Below are 13,962 nucleotides of genomic sequence, written 5' to 3'. Positions count from 1 at the left end.
AAATTATCCATTGTAGCTTTAATAACATTCACTGAGGAAATCGCAACTGCTTCACTGGGCAGGGAATTCCACAGATTCACAACCCTCTGGGTGAAGAAGTTCCTTCTCAATTCAGTCCTCAATCTGCTCCCCCTAATTTTGAGGCTCTGGCCTCTTGTCCTAGTTTCACTCACCAGTGGGAACATCCTCTCTACTTCTATCCTATCTATTCCCTTCATAATTTTATATGTTTCTATAAGATAACCCCCTCATTCTTCTAATTTCCAATGAATATAATCCCAGTCTACTTAGGCTTTCCTCAGAATCAACCTGGTGAACATCCTCTGTACCCCATCCAGGGCCAGTACATCCTTTCTCAGGTAAGGAGACCAAAACTGCACACAGTACTCCAGGTGTAGCCTCACCAGCACCTTGTACAGCTGCAACATAACCTCCCTGCTTTTAAACTCAACCAACCTCGCAATGAAGGACAAAATTCTCATTGCCTTTTTAATTATTTGTTACACTGCAGACCAACCCTCTGTGGTTCTTTGCCAATGTTTTGTCATTCTCCCCAGGAAGAGGTGGACTCCTTGCACTGAAACTAATTTGTGTGTGTTCTCTCAGTGCCCTGCAGTAACCCCCTGGAGTGGCTTTCAAGAGATGACCCACCCCAGGACAGTAACTGTCACTGGGCTTCCCAGCTGAAGATATTCCCAGCCTCAGCCCAAGTCCACAGGGACATTGTTAACAGTGCAACTGCCTGGTAATTGGATCTCCTGCTGTTAACCTTCCTCAGTGGGAGTAAGACTGACAAAAGTAGTGAAACCCAAAGCAAACTACTGCAGATTCAGAGTGAGAAATAGTAAATGCTGATGTGTCTCAGCTGTAAATACAGCAAGTAGTGAGAGTGGACAGTCAGAGTGGAACGGTTGCCTCATTTGTTCTTCTATCCTTCCATCTTTCTCTTGAACCAGAACCATGAACTCTCTGCACAGTTAAAGCCTGACCTAACGACTGTTTCCAACATTCTCTGTAAAAATACATTGCTCTTTTCTTTCACATTGTAACTGTGACAAATGGAGTGTAAAAAAACACAGCATGAGGTACACACAAACACGATAATTAAATTGAAATGTGATTTGTTCCGTACTGCACATGTGGAGACATTTATTCAAGTACTGAACTGTATCCATGTCCACACTGGGAGATAGACCAACACAGAATCTGGAGGTTGCATTTTAATAATGAATTACGATGGAGTCTCAGAAAACCAGATTGGATTTATAATCCCCATACCTCAAACACATACGCATTATCTCCACATACATGTTACATAGATCTCAAACACTCAGTCTGAAATAAGTATGATTCAAATTTCGATTTCAATTTTAGAAAATTCATAATGAATTATTTGAATTCTCTCAAGCCTCTGACGACACCTAAAGCTCTTTATCTTCCCAAATATTAATCTGAACCAAAACAGTCCCAGTAGTTTCTGGTCAGCAATGTATATGAGGGCATTATCACTTCTTTCATAGAAAAAGTACAGCATAGAAAGAGGCCATTCGGCCTGACATGTTTGTGTCAGCTGTCTGCCAGAGCAAGGGCCAACTATCTGCCTTTTCTCCACAGCATTACAAATGGTTCCTCTTTTGATAATGATCCAATTCTTTTGCAAAAGTTGCTGCAACTCTAAGACAGTGCATTCCAGATTCCACCCACTCACTGCATTAAGAAAAATGCCCCGCTTTATTTGCTTTTTTTTTGCAGATCACCTTACAACGGTTTCCTCTGGGTTTCAATCCTTCCCAAATGGGTACAGTTGCTCCACATCTATGCTGCCCCATTATTTTGTGTACCTCAATAAATTTCTTCTCAATCATAATAAAGGGTGGTATCTCATTAATTCCTTTAATTATTGTTGTAGTTGCAGACTAATTTTATCTGACTAATATACTACAACACATAGATCCCTCTGCACCCTGGAATTCTGCAGTTGTCCTCTGTTTAATTAATATTCTGCCTTCTTATTTCCCCTGGTGAAATGCACAATTTTCCTTTTCCTACATTATACTCCATCTGCCAGATTTTTCCTCATCCACTCAACTGTATATCCTTTTGAAACATCCTCATGGCCCCTTCACAACATCTTTGCATCATCTGTAACTTTAGCCATCATGCCTTCACTTCCTTAATTAAAGAATTGATGTAAATTGTAAAACATTGAGGTCCCCTGTGGGCCCCCTGCTCACCACGTCCTGATATCCAGTAAAGACTCATTTATGCACTCTCTATTTTCTATTAGCCAGTAAATCTTCTAATCTTGCTAATATTTAACCCACTGCGCCCTGGGCCCCTACTTTCCATAACAACCTTTTATGTGACACCTTGTCAAATTCTTCTGGAATCCAAGTATAGGCCATTAAAGGCTCTTCTTTAATACACAACGCACATTACTCCTTCAAAAAATTCTCATAAATGAATTAAATTGTATCCCTTCGCAAAATCATCTTTCCGATTATCTTGCATTTTCCTAAATACCAAGCTGTAACTTGATTGAATCCCGATGGCAGCCAAACTAAATGGTTCCTTGTTTTTCTGCCTCTCTTACCTCATAAGTAGAGGGGTTATATTTATTATTTTCCAGTCCTTTCAAGAATCTCGTGAATTTCACAAAATTAACCTGGGCATCTACTCCATCAATAGCCAGCTTGCTTAAACCCATTTGGATCTGGAAACTTGTAATGTCAGAACTGAAGGCAACATTTCAGTTGAAGGTTAAAGCAGTGTGTTACATAGGATTAATGTAACTGATTGTGTGTTATTGCAAGTTTATTGCAGCTTTCTTGTTTCTGTACTCTATACCCCTATTTATAAATGCTAAGATTCACCTTCGTCTTTTAACCATTCTCTTAATGACCTTTCAATGATTTTTCTCCATATAACCTCCAGCCCCTCTGCTCTTACACTCCCTTTAGAATTGTACCCGTTGTTTTATATTGTCTCTCCCCTTCCTTTCTACTAAAATGAAATCTCCATCCTTCAGAAATATGCTTTATATTTTAAATACTTACTGCTCACGATGGGTGCCAGGACTCTCCAGGGTCTCAGAGCTAAGGGTACCAGCACCTTGGCCATAGCCATAGCCTTTTGGTCCGTATTTCTTGCCGTAGCAAGCCTTGCAGTAGATCTCAGCTTCGTGTGCAGCCACTATTGTGCTGTCCAGGGCTTTTCTACAGTTCACTGAAAAGCAACAAAAGCAGGAGGCTGATGGAAACCATGGTTGCTGATGAATTTATTTATCAAATGAAACACTAAAAGTCTGACTGTAATGAGAAAATTGGTGTATTAAGAAAGAGTTGCACGCATAGTAAATGGGAAGAACTTTGGATAATATGGATATAATTTCAAGAACTGAAGAACTGTGGAGAGGATAATGATTTCATTTACCTCAGTGGTGGAATGGGGGCAAAAACTGGACAAAATTTAATGCAGAAGTGTGGAGCAATTAATTTTGATAAGCATGAAATGGTAAAGACAATATGGAAATTTTAAATAAATGCAGAATGCAGGAGAAACTTGGCAGCATCTGCGGAGAGAGAAACAAAGTTAATATTTTGAGTTCTGCATGATTCTTCCTCAGAACTGGTCTGAAGTTTGAAGAAGAGTCATACTGGACTTGAAGCATTAACTGTTTCTCTCTCCATAGATGCTGCCAAACCTGCTGAGTTTCTCCAGCATTCTCCATGTTTGTGACATAAAGGGTACATTGAAAAGGGAATGCGAAGCAGACGGACCAAGGTGATATGCACACAAATCACTGAGGGTGACCAGCAGGTGGAGATATTGCTTACACTAGCAAAAAAAGTTAAAAATCACACAACACCAGGTTATAGTCCAACAGGTTTCATTGGAAGCACTAGCTTTCAGAGCGCTGCTCCTTCATCAGGTGGTTGTGGAGGACACAACTGTAAGACACAGAATTTATAGCAAAAGTTTACAGTATGATGTAACTGAAATTCTACATTGAAAAATACCTCGATTGTTTGTTGAGTCTCTCATCTGTTCGAATGACCATGATAGTTTCACTTCTTTCATATGTAAATCACGAAACCTTTTTTAAAAGTACATTCTCAGGTTAACTGTAAGAATTGGTGTCAGCCCAGATAATATGTTGAAAGGGTTATGGAAGAAGTGAAACTCCTGTTGAACTATAACCTGCTGTTGTGTGATTTTTAACTTTGTTCACCCCAGTCCAACACCGGCATCTCCAAATCGTGACTTGCAAAATATTTTGATTACTATCCAGCCAACCCAACATGACATGAGAGAACTTTAATAACCACAAATGGGCAATTATGCAGCCAAAGGCAGCAACTTACTGTTGGTGCAGATAGATACTTGTGCTGTCATATACACCATGTGGCTGTCCTCTACAATGGCTGCAAATCCACTAACTAAAAGGACGTGCTGCTAAACAGTAATGAGTTTCTGGTTTACAAAGTTAAAAATCACACAACACCAGGTTATAGTCCAACAGGTTTAATTGGAAGCACTAGCTTTCGGAGCGCCGCTCCTTCATCAGGTGATAGTCAGGTGATAGTTTCTGGTTTAGACTGTGCATCGAGTAATATGGGTCAGAATCACTGGAGAACAATCAGCTAATCAGACAAAAGGAATTTCATTGGTTAAAGCTTGGAAGGGCGGCCCTAATGTCAGACCCAACTTATTGTTTTAGATTGTCTCTCAGTCCTTCTTTGGGGGACGAGGGGGGATATGATGGAAGAAGCTTGCTTACTGCAGATAAAGCAGATTTTGTGGAAACTTCTGCCGTTGCATTGAATCTCCTCAGCATGGTAGACTGTCTTGTCACAGGCAGCGCACTTGGCTCCACCACCCCACTGTGGCATCTTCTAGGAAAATAATGACCCAAAATCTAGAAGACAAATCCAGAACTGACAAATAACCAAAAAATATGGACATAATGTATTCTTCAAGACCATAAATAGCCACCCAAAAAGTCTATAACCTTCAAAAGAGGACAAAGTTTCGAAATGTTAAGATGACTACATCTCCCATTATAACATCAGTCAAAATAGCAATGCTTTTCTTTACCGTACCTTTAAGACAGTAACAAGGCAGTTTACGGGACCAATTATTAAGCAAAATCAGTTTACATCTGTTGCACATACATTCAAACATTTAAACACAGCCACAAAGACAGACCTAAAAGAAAGAGAGAGTGATTAAAGGTCAGGTCAGAATTTGGGAGTTCTGCAGTGCAGAACCCAACTTCTGACTCCCCAAAGACTATCCACCAAGTACAAGGCACAAGTCAGGAGTACGATGGAATACTTCCCGCTTGTCAACAACACTCAAGGTCGTTACATTTTTCAGGATAGAGCAGCCTCCTGGATTAGTAACCCATCCACCACCTTCAACATTCATCCATTCCATTGCTGGCATACAATGGTTGCAGTGAGTACCATTTACAAACTGCACTGGAGAACATTCAGCCTGGCTTTGTTTTATTGGGAGCCAGACTCTGAAATCCTGTGGCTTTCTCTGGTATGAGGTAATTGACCCTGGAGATGGACTATATCATGGAAAGGGGCAGTTGCCTGCAGGAGACTGGGTTTGACTCATGTCTTTCTCATGTATAACAATGTCACATCACTGTCACATCCTGCTTACTCTTGACCACATGGGTGGTACCTGTCTGTTCTTGAATTGTGATCTATTTATTGAACAGTCACGAAAAATTTGATGAAATGAAGTTTGAATTAGATAATTCCAGACAAAACACAGCAAAAGAGCTCTTGTGACATAATGATGGTGTCCCTAGCTCTGGTCAAGCGGCCTGGGTTCAAGTCCAATCTGCTCCAGAGGTATACATTAACATTACTGCATATGTTGATTAGAAAATATCAAACAAATAGAAAAGCTAGTGAGGTGTTCCCTTCTGGACAGGGAAAGGGAGCAGAAGAGAAAACTGGGAGTTGCAAAAGATTTACAATAAAAAATTTATAAATCACTGAAAGTCATTTGCTATCTAACTCCATGTAAGGACATTTGTATATGAAACAGTTGTTGTTATGTGAAGTCATTATTTCGGCCAGTATTTATTGCCCGTCCCTAATTGCCCTTGTAAAGGTAAGTTGCTTCCTTGAATCTCTGCAGTCTGTGGAACATCACTGCTCAGGAGAGAATTTGAGAATTTTGACCCAGCGACATCGAAGGAATGGCAATACGTTTCCAAGCCAGGATGGTGAGTGGCTTGGAGGGGAACTTGCGGACTGTGATGTTCCCATGTCCCTGCTGCCCTTATCCTTCTGGATGGACTTGGTCGTGGGTTTTGAGGATGCTGTTTAAGGAGATTTAACAAAGTGTGCAGTGCATCTTGTAAATGGCACATTGTAAACTGAAACGTGACCGTTCCTGGGTTTCCAAATAATATATTTACTGAATTTAAATCCCATTAGCAATAGATTTTGTAGCATGCAAGCATCTTCACAATAAACACTTCGGTCTCTCATTGACAAAACAGAGTTTATTTCAACTAGCTTGCAGGAGGTGTTACTTCAAATGTGTTTTGCAATGTGAACATCAAATTGCAGCGCAGACCTCCTATGGCCAATTGTAATGTATTACAGTTCACTACATAATGGCAAGAAATTAAGTTTTTAAAATTTTACATACTGCCAGATTTAAAATCCAGAGTTAAAAAGATCCATTCCCATATTGTTATTCTTTATTTTTCTGTCTCCTGATATTTGAATGTCACAAAATGTCAATGTGTCTAACAGATATTGTACCACAATCTGATATCAGAGTACCATTATCCTCAGACTATGCATGACAGCTTGAGTCTGTTTCCCAGGAGATAGCTTTATTGGAATTTATATTGTTGCTTGGTATAAATATACCACTATAAACAGTGGAGGACCAATTACATCATTTGTTATAAATTAATTTGCACTTCCAGAAATAAACAAATGGGTACAGCCAAAAAGGGTGGTAAAGGCACAATCCCTCACGACCGTTAAGAAGCATTTAGAGGAACACTTGAATCACCTTCGCATATGAGGCTACAGGGCAGGCGCCGGAAAATGGGATTAGAGTAGATGTGTGTTTCGTGACTGCAAAGGGCCTCTCTCTATGGTGCAAAAACTCTGGCTCTATAATATTTTACAATCTGCATTGGTGTCTTCTCCATTGAAGTGTAATCAGTGAACGTGCTTCAGGTTTTGAATATCTTTGTTGGTATATATCCCCTTAAGAAGAATTCAATCTAATTTAACAAAGTAAACTCTTTATTGTATTGAAAATATGATTTCCTGATAAACATGCCAGGCTTTCATATGAACAACAACCTGCATTTATAAAACATCTTTAACATACTCAAGACATACAAGGCTATGCATCAAATAGTGGAAAATGGGATTATAACAGTGGTGTTTGTTTTTGAACAGTGCAATCACGACCGATATCTAATAACCTCAATTACTCAAATATCCCAAGGCAGCATAGGACATAACTTTTCATTAAAAAAATTCAAAGAATCTCTTTAAAACCCGCATGGAATTTTAAATCAAATACACACTACCCCTGTACAGCAAACACTAGGCACTACTCTATTATTCAGAGAACTGTCAACAATTCAAGTGAAATACAAAAATTAATTCTAAAGTCGCTCTCAGACAACAACACTGTTTACCTTATAAATGAGATATTCATAGGTTCGTTTCAAATTTGACTAAAAATGTTTTTTCCCACAAAGTTTTAAAATACATGTCCAAATTCGAAGACAAAGCTATTTAAGCATAGAGTCACAGAGATGTACAGCATGGAAACAGACCCTACGGTCCAACCCATCCATGCCAACCAGATATCCCAACCCAAACTAGTCCCACCTGCCAGCACCCGGCCCATATCCCTCAAAACCCTCCTATTTATATACCCAGCCAAATGCCTCTTAAATGCTGCAATTGTACCAGCCTCCACCACTTCCTCTGACAGCTCATTCCATACACATACCACTCTCTGTGTGAAAATGTTGCCCTGTAGGTCTCTTTTATATCTTTCCCCTCTCACCCTAAACCTATGCCCTCTAGTTCTGGACTCCCCGACCCCAGGGAAAAGACTTAGAATATAGAACAGTATAACACAAGACAGGCCTTTCAACCCTTGATGTTGTGCTGGCCTTTTATCCTACTCTAAGATCAAACCTACATGTCTTTCAATGTACTATCTTCCATGGGCCTGTCCAAGTATCCCTTAAATGTCCTTAATGTATCTGATTCTACTATCACCGCTGCAGTGCATTCCATGCATCCACCCCTCTCTGTGTGAAGAACCTACCTCTGACATCTCCCCTAAACCTCCCTCCAATCACCTTAAAATTATTCTCCCTCGTGATAGCCATTTCCACCCTGGGAAAAAAGTATCTGTCCATCCACTCTATCTATACCTCATCATCTTGTACACCTCTCTCAAGTTACCTCTCATCCTTCTTCGCTCCAATTGGAAAAGCCATAGCTCCCTCAACCTTTATTTCTCCGTTCTCTCTAAATTAAATACATTTATTACAGAACTGAACACTTCAGAGGATTACTTCCAATTCACATAAGGATATTTTGACTGCAGTTGCTGATCACAGTTCGAATCTTGCTAAATGATATAAATCTTTGACATTTTTACAATTGATTTTATTGAATTACTTGGAAAATCCTAGGAATCCGGAGAGAGGTGTTTATTTTCATGACCCAATGCCAGCTGCTGCTCTGTTTCAGTGAGACAAGAATCGATTCCTCACAGACAGTGATAAGACATTATTGACTGCCAGGCTAGATAGATTAGCTCTGTCATCACAGCAGGGTCTGGTGCATTTTCCATAATGAAGACAGGGGGATGCCTGGAATACCATAATAAGGTTCCAGGAATAGATGGGTTAGAAGCCAAACTTCAAAGACTCACTATAGCTGGCACTGAGTTTGTTACCACAACAGAAAATGAGTCACTACTTCCAAAATGCAGGATTTTCAGATTTTCTTTAGTTTAGGAGCACTGCTTACTATGAACCTCTGTTCTGCCCAATTTGTCACAGTACTATTCCTCCTTGTTTAAACTGCTTTCAGTCTTAAAATTAGATTAATTTTAAATTACTTCAAGTAATCTCATGTGTACAATGCAAAAGCTGATTTAAGATTCAATTGAAACAGACATTCTCAGCATGCAGCCATCATTACAGCTGTTCTGCAGATGAAATGTAGACTCACAAAATATTTAGTACAATTTCAATTTGTCAGCTCCTATGAAAATAAATTGAATTAAATCTTTATGAATATACCATTTATTTGTCCATGACTTAGTCACCAATGTTGATGCGGGGTCAGCGAGAGGATACCAATTATGTACCGACCAATGGTACAGCAGTTCATCTATTTGTTCTGGAGTTGTCTATCACCCTAAGGAAATGTTGGACAGATATCTGATAAAACATTAACACCCAGTAAACACACGCTCCACCTGATATTGCAGAGCCTCTGTGCATTTGTATTAGAGAATTCAAGTCGAACAACAAGAACATGAAAAACGCTTGCTTTGAATTTTCAGTTGCCCCTTTCCCAGGTTTCGTGGTAAGGATGTTTCTCAGTTTTGAGAAAACTCTGTTCAGGACAGCAGTGGGAAGCAACGAGCTTTGGTCAGACTGAATTTCCTAGCCAAAGAACTTTGATCTTCAGAAGAGTTTCACATGAAGGTTTCCACATCACCAGTCACAGTGACACCATCAGATTTGAAACTTTGTAAATGCCTTTCAGACCTTTTTCAAAATTCATTCACAGGATGTGGCCTGTATTCATTGCCCATCCCTCACACTCTCGAGCCCCCCTTGAGCTGCTGCAGTCCATTTGGTTTGGGCACACCCATCGTGCTATTAGAGAGGGAGTTTCTGGATTTTGACCAGGCAAGACTGAAGGAACAGCAATATATTTCCCACTTGGCATGGTGTGTAACTTGCATGCAGTCTTATATTCTAAGCACTAAGAAATAGAAAGAAGAAACACTTTTTAATGTAGTCATAGCCTGTCATTGACAAGGGTTTTGAGTTTGAGATTATTCAGATCCATGTTAATGCACTGCTGTTCTTTCAAATGGGAAGTGACCAGAGCTTATACACATTAATCGAAATAAGATCCTGATACGGCTAAACGTTGTGCCTCTCTTTTCATGATGTGGCACAAATCTTAGAAAATACAGAAATGTTTTACTAGAGTGGTAACAGGGATGCAGGCTTCCATTACTTGGAGAGATTAGAAATGCTGAGGAAATTCAATAGAGGCTTCTAAACTTATAAAGGGCTTTGTTGATGAGAAATTGTTTCCACTGACAGGAGGACACTAGTTTGAGATAATTGGGAAATGAACCAAGAAGAAAGGATGAAAAATTCTTCTACATTGTAAGGATGAAAGGATGGTGGAAACAAGATTTAATTATAACTTTCAAAAGTAACTTGGGTTTGTTATTGTGTGCTCAAAAGTAAATGTTGCAGTGTCGTATTTGAAAAGTGCCAGGCACTATTTAGATAACATTTGCAAAAGAGTTGATGCAGGCTTGATTGGCTGAATGACCACCTTTCGTGCTGTAACATTCCCTGAATGAGGCTGAACATGTCACAAAGTTGGGAAACCAATACTTTGGGAGACTATTTTATCTGCAGACTGTTGTCAATTTTATTTTGCTAGAAAGACGATGAGCATAACTCACCTGTTCATTTTAACCTAAGTATCCAGATTACTCTTATAGAAAACTATTGTATTTCCACCCAGTGAACTCACTGTATGACAATAATTGGTTACATTTATATAGGACATTATTATTTAAATAATGTCTCAAGGCACTTTGGGATAGCAGCAACAAAACAGAACCATTGAACTTAAGGGAAGATGACACTAAAAACATGATTAGAAATGAGTTTTTCAAAGTTTGTTTTGAAAAGGGAAATGGAGAGGTTTGTGATATAAATTCCAGTGAATTAGAAATAAGAACTAGCAGTAGGAGTAGGCCATTCAGCCCCTCATATATGCTTCACCATTTAACACAATCATGGCTGATCTCATCTCGGACTCAACTCCACTTTCTTGCCCAGTCCTCATAACCCTTCATAATTAGTCTTTCTCCTCCTTAAATTTACTCAATGTCCTGGCATCCACTGCACTCTGGGGTGGGAGTTGGGTGGGAGGGGGAGGTGAATTCCAAAGATTCATCCTTCGAGAGAAGTCAGTTCTCCTCATTTCTGTTTTAAATCTGCTACCACTTATCCTATAACTATGACCTCTCCTTCTGGATTTCCTCACAAGGGAAAACATTCTCTCTACTTTGTCAGTCTCCTTTAGCACTTTGTATATCTGAATTAGATCTCATCTCATTCTGCTCAACTTGAGAGAGCATCGGCCCAAACTCCTCAGGCTCTAGACATAAGACATACAGAAAGCACAGTAGAATACAGCTAGGTAAAAGGCAGTAGTGGGACAAAGAGAGGAACATTACTCTCAGCGGATCTGAGTATTCAGAGTGCAACTGGTGGTGGATGGCCTGGATCTCAGCTGAGGTTTCCCAGAGTATTTGAGCCTCCTGACTTGAGCAAGAGAGCTACCACATAGACAGGGCCAGTAGCAACAAATACAAATTATTGATAATCCTAAGAGGCACAGCTATTCTTTAACATTAGATCAACAGCTAGTTAATTTTTAAACTTGTGATTTTGTCTGAAACATTGTCAGCCTCTTATGACCTCCTGACATTTTCATGAAAAACTTGAATCAGTTAAAAGGTGTGTGTAGAAGATCTGTTCAAGATATCTGTAAAAGCATAATTTGTTTTCAATTGAGGAAAACTTGTGCTTATGTTGCAAGTATCAGGTCGTAAATTTTAGATAAGACAAAAGCACAGAATGTTTGAGTTGTATCTTATTTATACATTAGTCTGCTACCAACATGAATGCTTGTGTAAATGTTCCATTGATTTATATCTAACGGATCAATTGGGTTCATTTTCAGAATAGCAAATCTCTGTGAATTAGGAAGAAAGGCTCTGCATTGCAAGTCTTTCACAGCTTGTCTAATTTGGTGAAAGGCTTCAGTCACGTGGGACAAAGGACTTCGCTGTGATCAACACCATGATAGGCATTGCTACTCTGAACCAGCAGTCTCTGCTACGTTTGCATCAAGACAAAGATAGTGGGTCTGAACATGCCTGATTTGCTGACCTCTTTTCTTCTCTAGGATTGAGCTTTTCATTTCTGTTCACCTCTTCCATTAATGGCTGTCCAAAGCCATTACGGCTGACAGTGGCTGTCACCCAGTGGCCTATGTCAATGACTCAAACACGCATCCAACTTAATCAATGGTTTTGCAGACACTGGATGTACTAAAACATTCTACACCCAACAATGTCCTTTAAATGCTGTCACTGTTGTCAGAAATACAGCAGCCAAGTTGGGCATGGTGAGATCCCAAACAGTAACGGAATGGCATTAAAGACTGGGACTTTGTAAAATCCACCCAAGAGAGCAGATTGTTACTATCTCAATTGTAAGACAGTAGCAAACCCCGTCCATAACACTTCCTGATTGTCACACACTTGTGACCATAGCCTGGATTTTGCATTGGGCAATGAATGAACGATACCAGCTACTGGTCACATTTACACAGGATCACTGTTTCTTTAGGCATTTTCATTGTAACCAACAGTCAATGCGTTCTGATGGGGTCTCACAATCAGGTACTATAACAGCAATTAGACATGATTGAATCAATAATGTGTTGAAAATACGTGCAGTGGGTGCCTTATGGTATAGTGCTACTGTCCTTATCTCTGAGGCTGAAGACCTGGCCTCAAGTCCCACCTGCTCCAGATGTGTATCATAACATCTCTGAACATATTGATTAGAGAATGCTTACAATGCTACTAGTCTGCTGGGCAAAACTTCTCAGGTGTTTTTAAAACAAAACATGCAAGGTGAATCAGCTCATAATAGTTTTCTCTGCCAACACTCTCTTAGATGCCATTTGAAGGTTAGTTTAGATAAGACCCCAGATTCTAGATCCTCAGCTTGTGCACAGATGTCTATGTTCTGACTTGGACTTTAATGGATCTGTCAGAGAGTGGGGACACAGAGCTGTACGAAATGTGAGACCATCATGTTGGAGGGAGGAAGCAGAACAGGGATGCCAGATTGATATCGATTTTTCCAAAGTTAGGATATATATTTAAGGTGAAAGAGAAAGAGACAGACTCAGTGTTTCTCTTCAAAAATAGTAGTTGAGATATATGTCATTTCAGATCATTCCAACATATCTGCTAGTAGTTGGTACAAGGGTGTAAAAAGCAGAGGACAGAGATCTGCACAACATATCTCAGCTCTGGCTGCACAGACACTGTTATCCCTGATGAGCACCATCCAATAGTCATGGTGTTTGAGTAAACTGCAACAACAAGTCTCTTTAGCGTGGCTTGTTAGCCATGGGAGAATAGGTCAGAATTAATCATACGCTCTCATGATGTGTGACTCTCCAGTAAAAGTGGGGAAAGAATCTTTGGATGGCAGCAGTGGGAACATTGATCAACTATTAATTTTAGACCTTAAGCCTCAAAACAGCTCAATAAATTCTCTTATTAATGGTACTATGAGTCATTTACAACAAATGGACTGCAGCTGTTCAAGTAGGCAGCTCACCTTCTCAAGGCAGTTACGGATGTGCAATAAATACACAACCAAAGATGCCCAAATGCCATAAATTAATACAAAAAAGATATTCTGTAAAAAAAAATCACATGTTTCTACTTGGTGAAGAATATCTGCATTGCAATGAAAAACATTTTGGAACAAACTTGTGTTGAACACAGAGGATAATAAATAGGAGCATTGACAATGCAAGTCATCAATGATAAATCCTCTGTCCTACAGAAATATACACC

At 39.6% G+C, this 13,962-nt stretch overlaps 1 protein-coding gene across 1 annotated transcript in view; it reads right to left on the bottom strand.

The window, feature by feature from the left end:
• csrp3 (cysteine and glycine-rich protein 3 (cardiac LIM protein)) overlaps positions 1-13,962 on the bottom strand; it is a 39,492-nt gene that overhangs the window by 18,380 nt on the left and 7,150 nt on the right. The window contains exons 2-3 of the mRNA XM_060838622.1: positions 4,781-4,918; positions 3,057-3,225 (exon numbers count right to left, since the gene is read on the bottom strand). Coding sequence (XP_060694605.1) covers positions 3,057-3,225; positions 4,781-4,892 — 281 coding nt within the window. The 5' untranslated portion in view covers positions 4,893-4,918. The remainder of the gene's footprint in view (positions 1-3,056; positions 3,226-4,780; positions 4,919-13,962) is intronic.

The sequence above is a fragment of the Hemiscyllium ocellatum genome, chromosome 18 (assembly GCF_020745735.1).
Source record: "Hemiscyllium ocellatum isolate sHemOce1 chromosome 18, sHemOce1.pat.X.cur, whole genome shotgun sequence".
Classification (NCBI taxonomy): domain Eukaryota; kingdom Metazoa; phylum Chordata; class Chondrichthyes; order Orectolobiformes; family Hemiscylliidae; genus Hemiscyllium; species Hemiscyllium ocellatum.
The sequence above is the reverse complement of the archived record's forward strand: the minus strand, read 5'-3'. Positions and strand labels throughout refer to the sequence as shown.